This window comes from Pongo abelii, chromosome 9 (genome assembly GCF_028885655.2).
Source record: "Pongo abelii isolate AG06213 chromosome 9, NHGRI_mPonAbe1-v2.0_pri, whole genome shotgun sequence".
Lineage (NCBI taxonomy): Eukaryota > Metazoa > Chordata > Mammalia > Primates > Hominidae > Pongo > Pongo abelii.
The window spans coordinates 59,329,493-59,347,704 of record NC_071994.2 but is presented as its reverse complement, the minus strand read 5'-3'; the positions used below and the strand labels follow the sequence as shown (position 1 = coordinate 59,347,704).

The 18,212-nt window shown below is 42.4% G+C and overlaps 1 protein-coding gene across 21 annotated transcripts in view; it reads right to left on the bottom strand.

Annotated features, from left to right (window-relative positions):
• The window catches only part of SERGEF (secretion regulating guanine nucleotide exchange factor), a 253,741-nt gene that overhangs the window by 105,289 nt on the left and 130,240 nt on the right, over nucleotides 1-18,212 (bottom strand). For 5 of the 21 annotated variants that reach the window (XR_008511605.2, XM_024255571.3, XM_063728523.1 and 2 more), the window contains one exon: nucleotides 6,400-6,436. The exons of 12 other annotated variants lie outside the window; for them this stretch is intronic. Coding sequence is in view for 8 of the 9 variants with exons in the window: in XM_024255571.3 (XP_024111339.2) it covers nucleotides 6,400-6,436 (37 nt within the window). In the remaining variant the exon portion in view is untranslated. 4 more of the 21 variants (XM_054525856.2, XM_054525858.2, XM_024255573.3 and 1 more) reach the window with 3 other exon arrangements.

Here is an 18,212-nt window from a genome sequence, read left to right as displayed (position 1 = left end):
AGAATTGCCTAAATCTGTAAGATTGAAAATATCTGGCGAGAGTATAGCACAAATGGAACTCTCATATTGCTGGTGGGGGTGTAAATTGGTGCAACTACTTTAAACACTGTTGTGCAATATTTACTAATATTAAACATGAACTAGAATTCCTAGTCTTAATCATGCACCCAAGAGAAATAAATGCACATCTATCAAAAGGCATGTATAAGGATGTACATAGCATCCTCAAACTGGAAACAACCCAAATGTTCAACAGTTAAATGGTTAAATAAGTTGTGGCATATTTATACAGTAGAATATTACCGAACATTACAAAATTACTGCTACACACAACATGAATGACTCTTATAGACACAATGTGTTGAACAAAAGAAGCCAAACACCTTTCACATGAAGTTCAAACAAAGGCATCTTTGGAGACAGAAGTCAGAAAAACGGTTACCTCTGGGGGTGGGTTATAGACAGAGACGGAGCATGAACTAGTCTTCCAGGGTGCAGGAAATGTTCTATATCTTGCTCTGGATGGTGTTTTCTTAAGTATACACAGATGTAAAAATTCATCAATCTGAACCCTTAAGATTTGTGCACTTTACTATACTATATATGTTATACTTCAACTTAAAGATAAACAAAAACTACCCTGAGTAGTTGCTTACCTATCGGACTGGCAAAAATCCAAGACATATCCTATTAGGGAGGCTGCAATAAACAAGCACCCTTATACCTTGCTAGTGGGAGTGAAAAATGGCATAGGCCCTATGGAGGCCAATTTTGAAGTACATTGCAAAATTACAAATACATCTATACTTTGACACAGTAATTTCACTTCTAGGAACTTATAACTATACTCTCCTACACATGAAATAACATATATAGAAGGTCATTCACTATAGCGTTGCTTATAATAACAAAAGACTAGAAATTACATAAATGTCCATGAACAGGTCACTAGTTAAATAAATCAAGATATATAGGAACTTTGGAATATTATGTAACTGTAAAAAAAGAACTAGGACAGCTTTTATACTGACATGGAAAGATCTCCCAGAAAAATTGTTGAGAAAAATCAGGCACTGAGAAATGAGTATAGTATGCTACCATTTATGTAAAAGGAAGGATAAAAACATATCTTAGTATTCACTTACATATGTAAAAGGACACTAGACGGATACAGAAGAAACTAGTAACAGGCATCACCTGGACGTGTGGTAGAAGGGTTTTGGGGAGCTAGAGAGAGGGGGATAGCATGGAAGGGAGTTTTTCATTTTAAATACTGAAACAAAAAGATGAAATACTCCTATGTGGTGGCTTTAAAAACAGGCCAGACTGTCACCAGTCTGCAGGAAGGCAGCATCGGGTACTAGTCCACAGGCTCTGAAATTAGAGGTGTGGGTAAAAGACCTAACACACAAATTCTTCCTACTTGTGTGACCTGGGCAGGGTAAACTGCTCACCTTCAGCTTCATTTTCCCTTACTTAGAAGATGGGATTAACCAGAGTACCAGCTCATCAATTTGCGTGAGGATTAAATGGGATGAGAGAGGTAAAGCATTTACATTCTGCCTATCTCATTGTGCATAGAAACATACAAGTTTGTATCTGCCTCTAAGCTCTCTACAAGGCCCTAGGGTTTGGAGATATCACCGCTCAGAGTAATATCCAGTGCCAAAAAAAGAGTTATTTCTCTATTTTCCTATTAAATTCTTACATGAAATTGCTTGATGGTTTCATGCCAAGGTTAGATGCTCCTCCATACATATTATAAAGGTACAATGGTTCAACAGTTGAAAATCATCTGTGAAATGAAAAAAAAATCCATGCATATATTATAGCTCCAATTTAGTAAAAGAACTGGCTCTGCTTGGAGGAGGAGGAGGAGGCATCACACTTTCCTGCCAATAACCAACCCTTTAACAATGCCTGTCTGGCAAGCCTGAGTGCTCCAGGAAAGGGCCACCAATAAAATCCTTCCAAGGGTCTGTGTGGAACAGGGAGAGACGAAACGCAGTCAGCTCTTTTTTCTCCACAGGAAGGGAAGACAAAACAACTGCACATCAGGGAGAAGGCAAACAAATTGCCAATTCAAGCCAAAATAAGCTGCTCCTGGTGGAAGCACAACAGCTGGAGCCAATTCATCCAGACACAGAGGTGAGGGGCCTGAAAACAGAGCTGGATCTGGGGACCCTGCCTCTGAAAGGCAGGGGTCTTCTCAGCAAGTGATGGCCACATGCCCTCAGTTCACCTCAGTCTATGCCCACAAATGGGAGTTAGCCAGTGAGCTTTGTCAGATGTGGAAAGAAATCCTACGTGGAAAAGAAGAAAGCGAATTACTGAAGCAGACAAGTGGACAACACCTGCGGAGCACCTATGATGTGGCAGTTACTGAGCATGCACTTGACATACCTATGCCATGGGAAGAACAACTTCTGGGAGTGGGTATCACGATGTCGATTTTACAAATGAGGAATCAGGCTCAGTGAGGCAGAGTGATTGTACAAGGCATATAGGTAGAGAATGCCCAAGCCAGCCATGGTCAATGGCCTCAGCTCTCTCTTTTCTGATTGTCACCTGAGTCTCTCTATGCTCAGCTCCAACAGTTCTTCCTTAGTCTAAAGCGGGAACTCATACCACTTCACCATTCTGTCTAGTCATGGGGGCACCTGGTGGCAAAGACAAAACATGTCAAGAGAAACTTTATTGGAAAACTAAGGAAGTAACTAAACCAAGTTTCAAAAGAAGGGGAACAAAGAAACCCAGAAGCACATAAAGCAGCAGAGTAAAATTACCATCTTCGCAAGAAACTGAAATGTGGCTTCCATGGGGCTTGCTTCAGGCTGGAACATGCAGGGCCTGAGTCCCTGTCTGGGACAATGAATAGCAGAATCCTGTCCTTGAACAAATCTGGGCTAGCACTGTTTCCAGGGCTGCTTGGATGTGCAGATTTCCCAGTGGGAACCCCAGGCTCCAGTTTACAAATCCATCCTGCAGCTATGCTGAGATCTTGCCGCGGACCCTGATATCCAGGCTGGGAAAGACACTTCCTTCTCTAGATCCTGAGATTCCTACCCTGGCCTCAGGCTTATAATTACTTCCTTCCTTGAGGTCTTAATATAGAATAATAATAATAATAATAGCAGCTAACATTTATTGAGTCTTTACTTTTGTGTTAGGCATTGTTCTTAGCACTTTACCTAACAACCCTATGAAGTCAATAATATTATATCCCAGATGAGGTGAACAAGACACAGAGAAGGTAAGCCACTTATACAGGTTACACAGCTTGTAAGTGGAGAAGACAGAATCTGGATCCAGGCAATCTGTCCCCAGTGCCTGAGCTCTTCTTAACTACTACCCATACTACTTCAGGCCACTGGAAATGATGGAGTAGAGGAGCAGTTTTGGAAGTCAGGCAGACAGCTCTACTATTTACTGCTGTAACTGTGGGACCAATTCAAACCAAGTAATCACTGCTTAAGCTACAGGTAATGCAAAGCCAAAGTTACCTGGCATGCTCAGGAGAAAAGCTTTAGCAGCCTAATTGTTACCATCACCAGCCTGGCTGACCAGCTGCACTGGCATCACCTGGGATTAGTTTAAAATGCCATGAAAGCTTGACCCACTCCCAGATCAGGGAGATGGATTTGAGCGTTGTCTCCCTGTCTCCTTGTCAATTGACTCACAATAAAGCTTTTTCTTTTCTCAAAGCCAGTGTCACAGTACTCACTTCTATGTGCGCTGGGCAGTGAGCCCATTGCTCAGGTAACACTGCTACTTATCTCTACAACCTGTTTAACCCATTTAACCTCTGAGTCTGTTTTGTCTCTACAAAGCAGATACAACAAATATACTTTGAGGAGTTGTATCCATTAACCTAAGACAGACTAGGTTCTCAATCATGTCCTTTCACCACTCTCTGTTTCACCTCCCTTTCCAAGTTGATTCATCTGTCACACATTCATTAGACATTAAGGTTGCTTCTACCCTTGGGCAAAGTTTGGCTGCTTTATGTTCTCTTCTAGTCTATTCTATAACTATTTTGTGCCTTTTACATGTGGGACACAGACCAGGCACTGAAGGGCTAGAGTTCAGGGAATGAAACTGAAGGCAGGGAAATCCCTCTAAAGCAGGCAAAGGCAGTAGGGTTGAGGGGAGGAGCTCAACCCCATGAGAAACATGGCTTTAAGCTGGCAGGAACTCTTCTTTACCTGCAACTTGTCTCCCTCTTGCTAGCCTCCTGCTAGGACTAACAGGCAGCTTCTTGTAGCTTCCTGTTTCAAAGCCTGCACCCTGCAGGGCACCCACTGAGGGCCTCATTCCTCCAGTGATGGAGAGCCTCTTGCTCCTGGCCGCCAGGCAGGTACATATGTGCAGAGCCCTGTGCCTGCCACTCACTTTTCCTGACTCTGAAACCATTCATTCAGCAGTCTGTGAGCCAGGTCCCAGGCACTGATGATAAAATGGAAAATAACAGGTCTGTCCTCAAGTGCTCGCCAGCATGCCCTATTCTCCCACTGCCTCTGATGGCCTCCACACAGGTAACACTGGACACATCTTTCCAGAATGTCATTGTTTCTCTCCCAACAAAGAAATATTTCACTAGAACAGTTACACTAACAAGTATTTCTCCCCTCCCGCTACCCAACCAAGAGAAAAGAGAAGCAAAGGAATTTATATCTGCCAGGTGTTTCACATAAATTATCTCACCTAATCACAATAATCCTGAAAGGTGGAATGATTACCCCCGTTATAAAGATGAGAAGAATATGGACGCTCACACAGAGATGGAGCCGGTTTGAACCAAGGCCATCTGCCTGCAGAGTCTTTGCTCCTACAGCCCCAGGCTGCCTACGTCAGCTCAGCCTGCTGCTTTGCTAGCTCTGACCCATTCCTTCATCTGGATTTTGTGCTTTCACAAATTTAGATTCCCTGCAATCTTCTTGTTTGTGTTGGTCCCAGGGGAAGCCAACCTCTCCCAGTCCAGTGATAGCGGTAGCAGCAATGTCCTAGGCACCGCCTTTGACTCTTTTGATTAGCTTGTCTTAATTACACCCAGGCTGAAGCAGTTCCGGTATAAAGTATCTGGTCCTGCTGCAAAGCATGCAGGTTTGCTGTTACATTTTCTAGCTCCTTCTCTAACTCCAGCCCCTGTTACTCCCCATATCCTCTGCTGTCCTTGGTTCTGCCTCTTTGTACATCATGTTTGGGCCTGCAAAGTAGTGCTTCAAATGACTGCCACCCCAGGCAGCTGAGCCAGTCTAGCTCAATTCAGAAAAGAATGTGTGAGTCTCTGCTAAGAGCCACACACTGCTTTAGGTGCTGTGAACAGGCAAGAAACGAGGAAAACACAAGGGCCTGGCCTGGTAGAAGTTCAAAGTTAGAAGCTAGGAGACAGGAGTGGCCAGGAACAGAAATTATTGACACAAATCAGTCAGTGGTGGGGTTGTAACAAGAGTCCTAAAATATCAGAGCTGGAGGGAAACTTGGTTTTCTGTTTTAACTTCTCCATTTTACAGATGAGGAAACTAAAGCCCAGTGGAGGGCAATTACTTTAACATATAATATCAGGTAATAACAACGAACATTCCCAAAGCCCCTACTAGGAGTTAAGCGTCATTCTATGTGCTTTACATATCTCAACTTATCCTTCCAACAACACTATGAGGTAGGCACTATTGCCCTCCCCATTTTAAAGATGAGCATAGAGAAGTCAATACCTTGTCCAAGTTCACATGGCTAGTAAGTAGAAGTCTGTACTGAACTCAGGCAGTCTGGCCCTACATGGCAGTCTCTTTAATGTACTGTGAGATGGAAACTGAGTCTACCTGTGGAAGTAATGAGAAGGCTTCTTGAATAAATTACTCATAGATCTAATTATGAAAACACTAAACTGTGATTATCCAGGGCCAACTAAGAGGAAGCCTCTATTAACCAGAGGTTTGAGTCCAACTGGGAGTTCCTGAGTGCCACTAAATACAAGGCAGCAAGGGCAGTGAGCAGAGCTGCATATTTCCAAAGAAAGAGCCAAACCAATAGGAAAGAACTTAGAATGGGGATTTATTCAAAAAACCAGAAGCAGTCCAATCATTCTTCCTTTTTATGTCTGGCTTTCTACACATGATGCCCCTCAGCCTGTGAGTTCTTTAATATGCTCAAATGCCACTTCCTGGGCAGGGAGGCCAGCTCAGGTACCTTAAAAAGATGCTCAATGATATGGATTGAAATATTCAGAAAAGGAGCTTCTAGTAAACCCTTGGCCAACCAAAGACTTCCATTTCCCCCAATCTCCCCTAACATACATGTATGACCGCACGCACCATGGCTTTTGGTTAACCAAAAGTCTTCTCCAATTCTGCCACATGATTTTCAGAAGAAGCAGTTATCAGTATAAAAATTACTTACCAATTACTGCCAAATTATGCTCTGAGCCACAAGAGACCTGTAAAAAAAAAAAAAAAGACAAAGAAAATGGATAGATATTTCAGCCAGTATATTTTATAATCATAGTTCTTTTCTAATGACACTGACATCCATTTTTGGCAAAATTTAGAAAGGAAATAGAAAGGAGCATCACATACAAAAGTTAAGATTATAATAACAACACATTCACAGCTATGTAAAAAGAGAAAATAAAAAAAATTGAATGGAAATTCATCAGATATTAAAGTTGTCTTTAGCTAGTGAGACCATGAGTAATTTTTAAAATCCTTTCTTCCTTTTACTTTTTGTATTTTTCAAACTTTCTATAATGAGCATATGTTACTGTAAAAATGGAAAGATAAGGCAATAAAGATAACAGTTTTTGAAAACTGAACTAAAAAGACCATCCCTCTCATATGGACTGATAAAAATGAGCAAAGAATTCAGTGGAAACAGACTGGTCTGTGGAGAAATGTTTGACTTTTTCTCATCTGTCCACTTTCCCTTTCACCTACCAGCCACACAAACTATATGCAGTTCTTCCAACATGTCATGTTCTCTCACACCTCTAGCCCCTTGCACATGTTTGTTCCTCTACCCAGAATGTCCTCTCCTCTACTGCATACCTAAAAAATTTCTACTTATCCTTTAAAATCTCAAAGTATCTACTAAGACTTCTTTGCTGTTGCTTCTAGGCAGACCCAGGTGCACCTGTCCTTATGCCCTTAAATGTACCCCCACCGTAGCAACCATCTTGTTGCCTTTTATCATTGTTTCCTGTCCTCTTATGAGACTACATCTATTTTGAGAACATGGTTGAGTCTCATTCACCTCTGTATTGCACAGATGGATTGGACAAGGCCTGGGATTCAGTTAACATCTGCTAAATGAGGGAATGAATGAAAGAACAAAGTACATAAAAGAACAAATACCTAATATATAAAGGACAATTTTTGGCTTTCTGAATCCAGGGTTTCCAACCAGTGAGAGATACTTCTTGCCCTTCAGTCTCCATATGTCCCAACTGCTAGCAGGAGGAAGTGACTGGGAATACAAAGGCATAAATGGTTCCCCAGGACGAATTAAGAGGAGCTCTAGACTTTAGAGAATTATCCTGTGACCTTTATCAGGATACTCACTTTAGCTCCTGGCAAGAGGAATGTTTCAAGTACTCTGGAATGTTAATGCTGGAAGGGCCCTGGAGATCACCTACGTTATGAGGAGAAGATGGAGGCTTGGGAGGGAGAAATAACTTACCTCAGGTCCCAGGGAAAGTCTGTGACAAAACTAAGACCAGAGCCACCATTCTATCCTCTACTTCTATGAAATCAACTTTTTAAATTCACGTATGAGTGATTCCTTATTGAATGAGATCATGTGGTATTTGTCTGTCTGTGCTTGACTTATTTTACTTAAAATAATGTCTTCCAGGTTCATCCATGTTATTATATACGACTACAGTTAATCTATTATATTCTTGAAAAATTCTGAAAGTAGATTTTGTTTTCTCACCACAAAAATGACAACTATGTGAAGTAATATATGTTAATTAGCCAGTTTAGCCATTCCACAATGCGTATATATTTCAAAACATCATATTGTATACAGTAAACATATACAATTTTATCTCTCAATTAAAAAAAAAAATGAAATAAAAAACTAAGACTAGAGCCACTCTGATTCTCTTAATTCTCCCACAAGTTCCTTTGGTAGTGTTTCTCATTCTTTCCCAGTGAAAACCACTTGGAAGTAATATTCAATGGTTCTTAGCTCAGGCCCCTGACAGTGTAGCTCAAAAGGCATTTGAGCCTTAGAAGCCAATCTGCATATTCATAGGTGAGAAGGTGCAGGAAGGCTTCCTAGGCTTTTTCCTGTGTAGAAGCTGTGCTTCCCAGATCCCAGCTTCCACAGGGAAAAGGGTTACCTACACTTAAGTGGACTCCCTGACAGTGCTTAATTGCTAGTAAGTATTTCCAGGTTGTTTAGTCTCTGAGCTCCTTTAAGGCTGGCTCTGTGTCTGATTGACCTGAGGGCTCCCACTATGCCTCACTCAGGACCATATACGCAGCACAAGTTCATTATATGCTTCCTGGCTGTAATGAGGCTGCTTCCCTAGGTCTGTTACAGGAAGTATTTAGATTGAAGAACTGGAGAAAACTCAGATGTCGAACAATTGGGAAATGCTTATGTAAATTATGGTAGAGCCATCTGATGGACTAATATGCAGCCTTGGAAAATGATTCTTATAATAATAGGAAAATATTCATGATATGAAAAATTACATAAAAATTGTATATGTAATATGATCTGAACTCTATAATAAAGCATGAATAAGAATGGAAGGAGAGACATCAAAATGTTAACAATGAGTATGATTTTTATTTTTCTTTTTTTCTATACTCTGAATTTTATAAACAATTTTTATAATTAGGAAAAAATCTATTAAAAACTAGAAAAAATAAGTGTAATGCAGTTACCACCACAGAGAAAAAAACCCACCTGGGTGTAAAATATACATGCTATAAAATCAGGAATGTTTAGAAGTAGTGGGGGAAAAGGATTTGAAGGAAATTTAAATTATAAGGGTAGCTGCATCATGGTGGTAAGATTGTAAGATATTTTTTCTACTATTCTCTATGTTCCAAATATTATTTAACTGTGGTGGCAGTAGTAGTGGTGGCTAGGGCAACAGTAACTGTAGGAACTAAGCCAGCATATATTGAGGATTCATACGTGCCAGGTGTCATGCCAAGGTACTTTATAAACATTATCACATTTTAGTCATCATAACAATCTTTTCAGGTAAGTTCCACTTTGCTTATTTGAGACATAAGGAGACTGAGGCTCATACATATTAAACAACCTTCACAGCTAGACAAGTGGCAGCAGCAGAACTAAAACCCAGGTCTGCCTGATCTCCAAGCTAGTGTTCTTTACTGCTACATCGTTACCTTTGTTATTGTTTTAAAGTTATTTTATTTTACAAAATGCAGAGAGAGAAAAGCCCTGCTTCTGACTGCTGGGGTTCACCCTGGGGCTGTGACTGTAGAGCTGACCAGCCTTGAGGACCAGGGGCTTCCAGAAACAAGCCATTGACAAATGTCAGTATCAGACAGCACATTAATGAATGAGACAGTGATGAATGGATTTTGTCAAACCAATGTAGAGCTTGAAGCTCAAAGTTCCCCACTGCTTCTTGCTGTCTGTGTGCTGGCATAGAGGTCAGGAGACTGAACACCACAGGCTGCAAAATCCCAGTGTTATACTCCCTCAGTGAAACTGTATCAATGACCATTTGCTTCATAATGCTCCTGTCAGCATCTACCCACTCCTCAGCTGCAGGCAGCTTTCTAGAAGACACTGTTAACAATGGCAATGCGCCCAAGAGAAAGAGATTCAGGACCAGGAAGCTAGATGAGTCCCAGGTCCTCCTCTTTCTGGCTCTGAGACCTAAAGGGCAAGGTATTTGATTTGACCTCTTGGGCCTCAGTGTTCTGAGGTGTAAAAAGTAGATAACAGTGTCTTCCCTGCCTGCCTTACAGAATTGCTAGAGGACAAATGAGACAATTTATCCCCTTACAGTCATGCATCCCACATTCCTCATGCACAAATCTGACCATGTCATGCCCATGTATAAAACCTTCACAGGATCCCAGTGTTGGTAGGGTAAAGCCTAAAACATCTTACAAGGCCCTCATGAGTAGGTCCCTGTTTACCTCTCTGGCCTCATTTCCTCCCTCTGCTACTCATGAACCCTCAAACCAAACAATATAATCCTTTTGTTCTATTCACATCACATTACTTTTCTCTAAGAACATCATGCAATTTCAGGCCTTTATGCATGCTATGCTCCTTGCCTGAAATTTGCTTTCTCCCACTGTCTACCAAGGTAAATCTTTTAAGACTGCTCAGCTGGGTGTGGTGGCTCACGCGTGTAATCCCAGCACTTTGGGAGGCCGAGGTGGGGGGATCGCTTGAGGCCAGGAGTTTGAGACCAGCCTAGCCAACATGGTGAAACCCCGTCTCTACTAAAAATACAAAAATAATTGGTGGGGCGTGGTGGCGGGTACCTATGATCCCATCTGCTCAGGAGGCTGAGGCAGAAGAATCGCTTGAACCTGGGACGTGGAAGTTGCAGTGAGCTGAGATCACGCCACTGCACTTGAGCCTGGGCAACAGAGCAAGAGTCAGTCTCAAAAAACAAAACAAAACAAAAAAAAAAACAAAACATCACCTCCTGGTAAAGCCTTCCCTGACTTCTTCAGGCAGAGCCAGCTGCCCCATCCTGGCTATTCCCACAGCACTGTGTATCATGGCCCTTATCACACTATGATGTCTGATCAGACTGTGCATGTGTTAGGTCCTCTGTCTCTCAGACATCTAGAAGACTGCCTGCTCAGTAGTCTTTCTGCCACACGATCTAAGTGCATGGCATGGGGGTGAGGAGATGGCAGTACAAAGAGAAGGGACTCAGGGAAGGTATATGATCCCAAAGCAAGTATAAGCAGCAGTGTGGCCAATCCAGTCCAATTGGAGACAGACCCTGACATGCACAATGCGGGCAAGGAGACAGCATTAGAAGGATACAGCATGAAGATGCTGGGGACACTGAAAGCAGAGTAGGGTTCTTCTGGCAACTCCAGCACAGCAAAGCACAGAAGACTATAACAGAAGTCAGTTATAGGAAAAGGACCCTACTATAGAAAAAGCAGGTTCCAGCTTGCCGATTGGGACCTTCTGGAGGAGGGGGACACAACTCCCCAAGGGTAAGGGGTGAGAAGCAAAGGTGGCTGTGGAAAGCTGCTCTGTTTCAGTGCTTCCCAGACATGAGAGAGGTCTGCTCTGTTCAGGGACCTCAGCCTGCGAAGTCAGAGCTGCAAAAAACAAATTCCGAAACCCCAGTGCCAGAGGGATAAGATCTCCCTCCCACCCACCAGGCTAGACTTCATCAGTTCTTGCAAGGCCAGTTAAAACTCTCCTAGGGGTGGGGTCTTAGAAAATACAGCTGGACCAGGGCAAGAGCTGACTGATAATATGCTCAGTAAATACATGCTGAATGCATTAATGAGTTAAACAAACCAATAATTTAAGCAAAAATTGGATGAATGTGAAAATGTTTGCCAACTGTTGGATGTGAGTACTTTGGTTCTCAGCAGTATAGTTGTACCGGTTTGTAAAAACAGCTGACTGGCTCTTATAGAATACTTATAGGTCAGGCACTTGGCTAACTGCTTTACCTATATTATCTCATATAGACTTACACAAAACCTAAGAGATTCCTTCGTTACAACCATTTTACAAATGAAGCTGCTGGGGTTCAGAGAAGCAAGGTAACTTGCCCAGTGTTTCACAGCTAGCGGAGGTGCAGGATTCTGTGATCCTTCAGGTTCAAGTTTTCTTCCTCAAAACAGTATGTACCCTTCCTTTTCTCATATAAGATGGAAATAAACCACCCATCCAGTTCCCTTACATCTGGCAAGCCCAGTGCCAGGGACGTAAGGATGGGAGAGCCCTAGATTTATAGGACCCAAACAACATCCTGCCTGGGGCTAGGAGTGCCCACCTCTGGAATGATCAAGGAGTTGTTTCCAGGGATATTTCTTAGGGGAACGGCTGCAAAGTGGCAACAAAGTTCTGTCGCCTGCCCTCCTCATGGACACCCTTGGCGAGAGAGCGCCGCCAGATTGTTCAAATCTGAACATTCTAAACCGGGAAATCGGGGCGCGGAAGAGTGGGGTGGGAAACGAACACCGGGTTGAGGACCAGAACTCAGGGTCAGGTACGCCAAGGAGAGGAAGTGGGGCGAGGCCAGCCCCACGCCACCAGCCAGGGGCCGCTTTCCTCTACCAGAGAGGGGTAGCCAGCCGCAGCCCAAAGGCCACCCAGGGTGCCAGATGGACAGCGAGGCCTGCTGATTGGTTCTCGCCCGGCGCCAATGAGCCCGGGCGCCTTCAGGTGCTATGGCAACGGGGCGTACGTGCGGAGACACGTGACGGCCAGGGTGGAAGGGGAGTAACGGCGTTTAGGTTGGTACGGTACTGGGTTATGCTCTGTGCCGCACTGCGAGCCCTTGGCAGGCACAGCCGCCAGGGTGGGAGAAGCGTGCCAGAAGCAGCTCCAGAATGGCAGCCCCAGCTGGCTGGGCAGCCTGCGCCGCCTGGGTTAACAGGGCGAGGGAATGGGCGTCTCGGTGACGCCTTTGCTAGAGCTCTGCCCAAACCCGGTTTCCATCTGTGTATCTCTGGGGTGACAACCAGAATTTCCAAACTATTAGAAACGCAGTGCTTGGAAGCTTGGCATGTTTTACAGGCACACTGCAATCCAGTCAGCCACCAGAGTTCCACCCCTAAGCTCAGAAATGGTCCCAACTGGGGAAGGCCATGGTGACACCAGAGAGGCAGCACGGTTGTTTGCTTCTGGAAGCACCTAGCCTTACTAAGATATCTTTAACTCTCTCTGTGGGCTTGAATTTGTATTTTATTTCGTATATATGTGTATGTATTATATATACATTAAAAAAAAAAAAAGCACATTGTATGTATGCCTGTGAAAAAAAATGAGGCTTGAACTAGGTTCTGCTATCTTCCAGAGAAGTTGGGGTGAGAAGAAGAGAGCTAAAGTTTGGTTAAGTGCCTGAATGTCAAGCATGTGACATAGAATTTCACTTTACCTGCAATACCTCTCATCTTCACAGCCACTCTGAGAAGTGGGAATCTGTCTCCCTACATAGCAGGCCAGCAAACCCGCTCAGAGCAGTTAAGTCACTGGTCCCAGGTCTGCTTTGGCCCAAAGCCTGTAAGCTAACTCACTACACATACTGCCTCCTCCTCCTCTGATACTCTCCTCTTTTGATACAGAGTGTCCCTGTCACAAAGGCGCAAACTCTCAAGTGACAGTTCTAACTGTTTTCCTTATCTCTCTCCTACCCTTATATTTAGGCTGTCTCCAGATCCTGTTAATCCTGCCTTCTCAACGGTTCTCAAATCTGACTTATTTCCAGCTGCTATCATCTTAGTTTAGTCCTTTTCGCCTCAGCCTAGAGTCTTAACAACCAATGACTTTTAGCTCTCGTCTCACCATAATATCATGATCTGATCTGTTTTTGTTTTTAGAGACAAGGTCTTGCTCTATCGCCCAGGCTGGAGTGCAGTGGTATGAACCTAGCTCACTATAACCTCGAATTCCTGGGCTCAAGCGACCCTTCTGCCTTAGCTTCCTGAGTAGCTAGGATACAGGTACACATTATTATGCCTGGCCAATTTTTTTTTACTTCTTGTAGAAACAGGATCTCATCATGTTGTCCAGACTGCTTGAACTCCTGGCTTCAAGCGACCCTCCTCCCTCGGCCTCTCAAAGTTCTGGGATAACAGGCATGACCCACCATACGTGCATGGGCATGATCTGATTTTTTTTTTAATTAAAGTTGTCACAGTTATCAAAGTCTCATTACTGTTTAACACACATTTTACCACTCCTTTCCTAAATAAACCCTCTAACCCAGCAACACGAGTCTCTTTTCCGTCTCTGGAAAAATCTCATTTCCCCCACTTTTGTATCTTCATTTGTACCATTTTCCCTTCTCCATACCATTCTAAATCCAACCAACTCTACAAGGCCTAGTTCAAAACCTTGAGGCAGTCCCCCAGATCACCTCAGCCTTTAGGAGATCTGCCTCCTCTCAATTCTCACCACTTGCCTTGGCTATAGTTTGCTTTTATCAAATCTCCTTTGTGCTTTTAATAGGTTGGACATGAGTATGGGGCATGTCAGTGTGAGGTAATGGAGAGAGTTCTGGATATGGAACCAGAAAACCTGGATTTAAGTCCTGACGCCCCCCGCCCCCACTTCCTAGCCATGTGACTTTGGGTAAATCTCTTTGCCTCCCTCTGGCCCTCAGTTCCCTCATCTGTAAAATGGAATTCAAACAACCAGGTATACCTCACGCACCCTAACCTCTGCTATCTACAGAATAAAATTCACTTTGGGCTTGACCCTGTTCTACAGATACATTTTAGGACTTATATATTATTTGAGAACATATAAAAGAGACTATAAGCATTAGGAACTGGCATAGGTTCACTATGAAGAGTTCTTCAAGCTGGGCACGGTGGCACACACCTGTAATCCCAGCACTTTAGGAGGCTGAGGCAAGCGGATAGCTTGAGCTCATGAGTTCAAGACCAGCCTGGGCAACATGGCGAAACCCTGTCTCTACAGAAAATACAAAAAAATTAGCCTGGCGTGGTGAAGTGTGCCTGTAGTCCCAGCTAGTTGGGAGACTGAGGTGGTGTGGTAGGATCACTTAACCTGGGAGGCGGAGGTTGCAGTGAACCGAGATCATACCACTGTACTCCAGCCTGGGCGACAAAGCGAGACTAAAAACAAAACAAAACAAACAAACAAACACCACCTTCAGTATAAACAGTTCATTTCCTTTTCCAGTAGTTTATTGACAGATAAGGAGAGGGCTTGAGAAATGTCTACTGAATTAGAATATAATATACACAGTAATTAGGCTATAATATATACAATTAAACTAGCCAGGCAGTCAGAATGCTTGCTTTTCCCATAGTGCCCTTCTAAGGGAATGTCTTCATCATAAATGGCCATGTTGATACCATGCGGTCCTGCTTCCTGGGGCCAAACCTAATTGGACTATGGATGGACACCTGTCTCAATGTGGATTAATGCATAGATTGACCACAGCCTGTGAAATGGCTTAGTGAAAATTCTGCCTTGAAACAGTTCTAGGGAGTGAGTCCTCCAGTTGGTAGCTGGAGCAGTAGCTGGAAGAAATAGACACAAGGAAGGTTAAGATGAGGAGGAGGTACAAGCAGAGGAGTCAGAAGCAGCAGGAACAGTAAAGTGAAGCTAAGTCACCAGGATGTGAGTTCTAAAGGAAGAATCAATAGATCCTACTGCTGAGTGCTCAAGAAGGTTTAGGCTTTTGAGTTGCCTTGGGTTCTAAATGACTTTCCCATTGTTCTTTTATAAGGCATTTGCTTCACCTGTTTTCCTTACTTATGCTAAAGTACAATACAGTCTTCACAATAATAATCTGCTAATATCTCTGGTCCTTGCCAACTAAAAAAGCCTAACACAACAATACATCTGGATTTCAGTAAAGGCATGCCACCAAGTTACTTAAGTTACTCAGTACTTGTACTGAGAACAAAATGGAACCATGTGAGTTGGACAATCAAACTAAAAGACAGGCAATCAATAGATTCAGGCCAGGTAAACATCCTATGGCAGACTTCGCAAAAACAATTTAACTCTTTCCCTAGTAGCCATGATAGGTTAAAATTAAAAGACTGCCAACACCAAGTACTAACGAGGATGTGAAATAACTGGAACTCTTACACTGCTGACAGGAGTGTAAACTCAACAACTGCTTGGAAAAACTGTCTGGCAGTATCTACTAAAGCTAAACACATATATGGACACTCAAGTACCCAAAATAAATTATTGCTTACTTCTACCAAAAGGCATGTACAAGAATGTTCATAGCAGTTTTATTCATAATAAAAATATGAAATAACACAAATATTCATCATCAGTATAATGGATACAGTGTAGTTCATTCAGAATACTTTATAGCAGGGGTCCCCAACCCCTAGGCTGCAGAGTGGTAACATTCCATGGCCTGTTAGGAACCAGGCCACACAGCAGGAGGTAAGCAGCAGGCAAGGGAGCGAAGCTTCATCTGTATTTACAGCTGCTTCCCATCGCTCACATTACCATCTGAGCTCCGCCTCCTGTCAGATCAGCGGTGGCATTAGATTCTCATATGAGCGTGAACCCTACTGTGAACTCCGCGTGGGAGGGATCTAGGCTGCGCTATACTTATGAGACTCTAACTAATACATGATGATCTGAGGTGGAACAGTTTCATCCCGAAACCATCCTATCCCCACCTCTTCCAGGAAACTGGCCCCTGGTGCCAAAAAGGTTGGGGACTGCTACTTTACAGCAATGGGGGAAAATATTGATATTCACAACATAAATAAATCTTTAAGAATAATAATATGAAACTCACAAGTAGGCAAAACTGATTTCAAATAAATAATATAACTGCTCTGAAGGGGGTCAGACTAACTCTTGAACACAGTACTTTGACTAAATAACTTCTGTTTACAAACAAACAGAATGCAAAAAAAAATTTAACTACTTTGTAGGTTATTTTCTTTCATTGCATGCGTGTATCAATTCTGAAAGTATTTTGTATATATTGTGGGACCATGCAAATGAGGAAATATATGAATGTTGCTGGGAGCCAGAATGCTCACTGTAGTTGAAGGAAACACAAATATAGAATGAGAGAAGGCAAAGAGAAAACCCTGTGGATATCAAGTTAGAATTAGAGTTATCAGTATGAACTCCCAGTTTTATACACACACACACACACGCGCGCGCGCGCGCGCGCGCGCGCGCGCACGCGTTGAGTTAAACCAACATGAAATTGCCTAGCAGCACTGACACCCCAGCAGCAATGAGTTTACTTGGTGCACAGACCCTGGCTTTTAAATACCATTCAACTAAGAAGGATCAGAGCTCCTTGGAGAAAAGGCTGATTCTAGGGTTGGGATGAGGAAAGAACAGTTTGAGCCTGGAACATGTATTTGTACCACGAAGTAAAAAAGTGATAAAAGAGTAATGGAGACATGTCAAAAGGAAACTAGCCAGCCTGAAACAGCTCCCACTAGCTAAATCAGGGAGAACTTGAGCTCCAAAATGAATAATGACAGTAGATTATAGCCCATTGAATAAAATAAAAATCCACTGTATATACTGAGCAATAAATAGATAGGCAAGCAGAGAAAGCTCTTTCTTATAGTAGGATGCCAAAAATAATAAATGTAAAAGAATAATTGGGCTAGAAAATAATTTTGCAATCATTAGTTAATTCAGACAAGAATCATCAATGCATGTTAAAACTACTGGGCAAAAAAAAGTCTGAAGAGGAAAAGGATATTCACATAGTCCTAAAGTATCTCTTCACAGATTACTTCTTAATTACAAAGGATAAATGGTAGCCTTATAGCAGAGAAAGGAGGCAAGCACCACCTTACACAAGAAATGTAGGTTAGCATCACTAATAATGTGCCAAACTGACATCAGGTGCTTCCTCATATGATGCATTAAAGACAGACACAACATCACTTATTTAGTATTCCGGCCAAAAGTGCATAAGTGAAATCCAATCATGAGGAAAAATCAGATAAAACCAATTGAGGGACATTATATACAAAACAACTGTCCTGTACTCTTAAAAAATGTCAATGTCATAAGAGATAAAGAAAAGCTATTCCAGAATAAAGGAGGCAAGGAGACATGACAACTAAATGCAATATATGATTCTGAACTGGATCCTAGATCAAAGTGAAAAATTGTCATAAAAGACATCATTGAGACAACTGGAAAAATATACAGAAGCTCTGTAGATTAGAGTATTCTATCAACGTTAAATTATTTTAAAAAGAGACAGGACACAAATGTGGCAAAATGTTAATACATTCTGTGTCTGGGTGAAGGGATTTGTGGAATTCTTTATATTATTCTTGCAACTCTTCCGTGAGTTTGAAATCATTTCAAAATAAAAAGTTAAGCAAAATGAATCTGTGGTGAAAGTTTAGAATAATGGTTATTTTGGGATGGGTATATCCAGGAAGCTTACTGAAGTGCCTAATTTGGGTGATTACATGGGTGCATACAAATATAAAAGGTCACTGAGTTGAATATTTAAGATCTGTGCATTTTACTGTAGGTAAGTTATACTTCAACCAAAAAAAAAA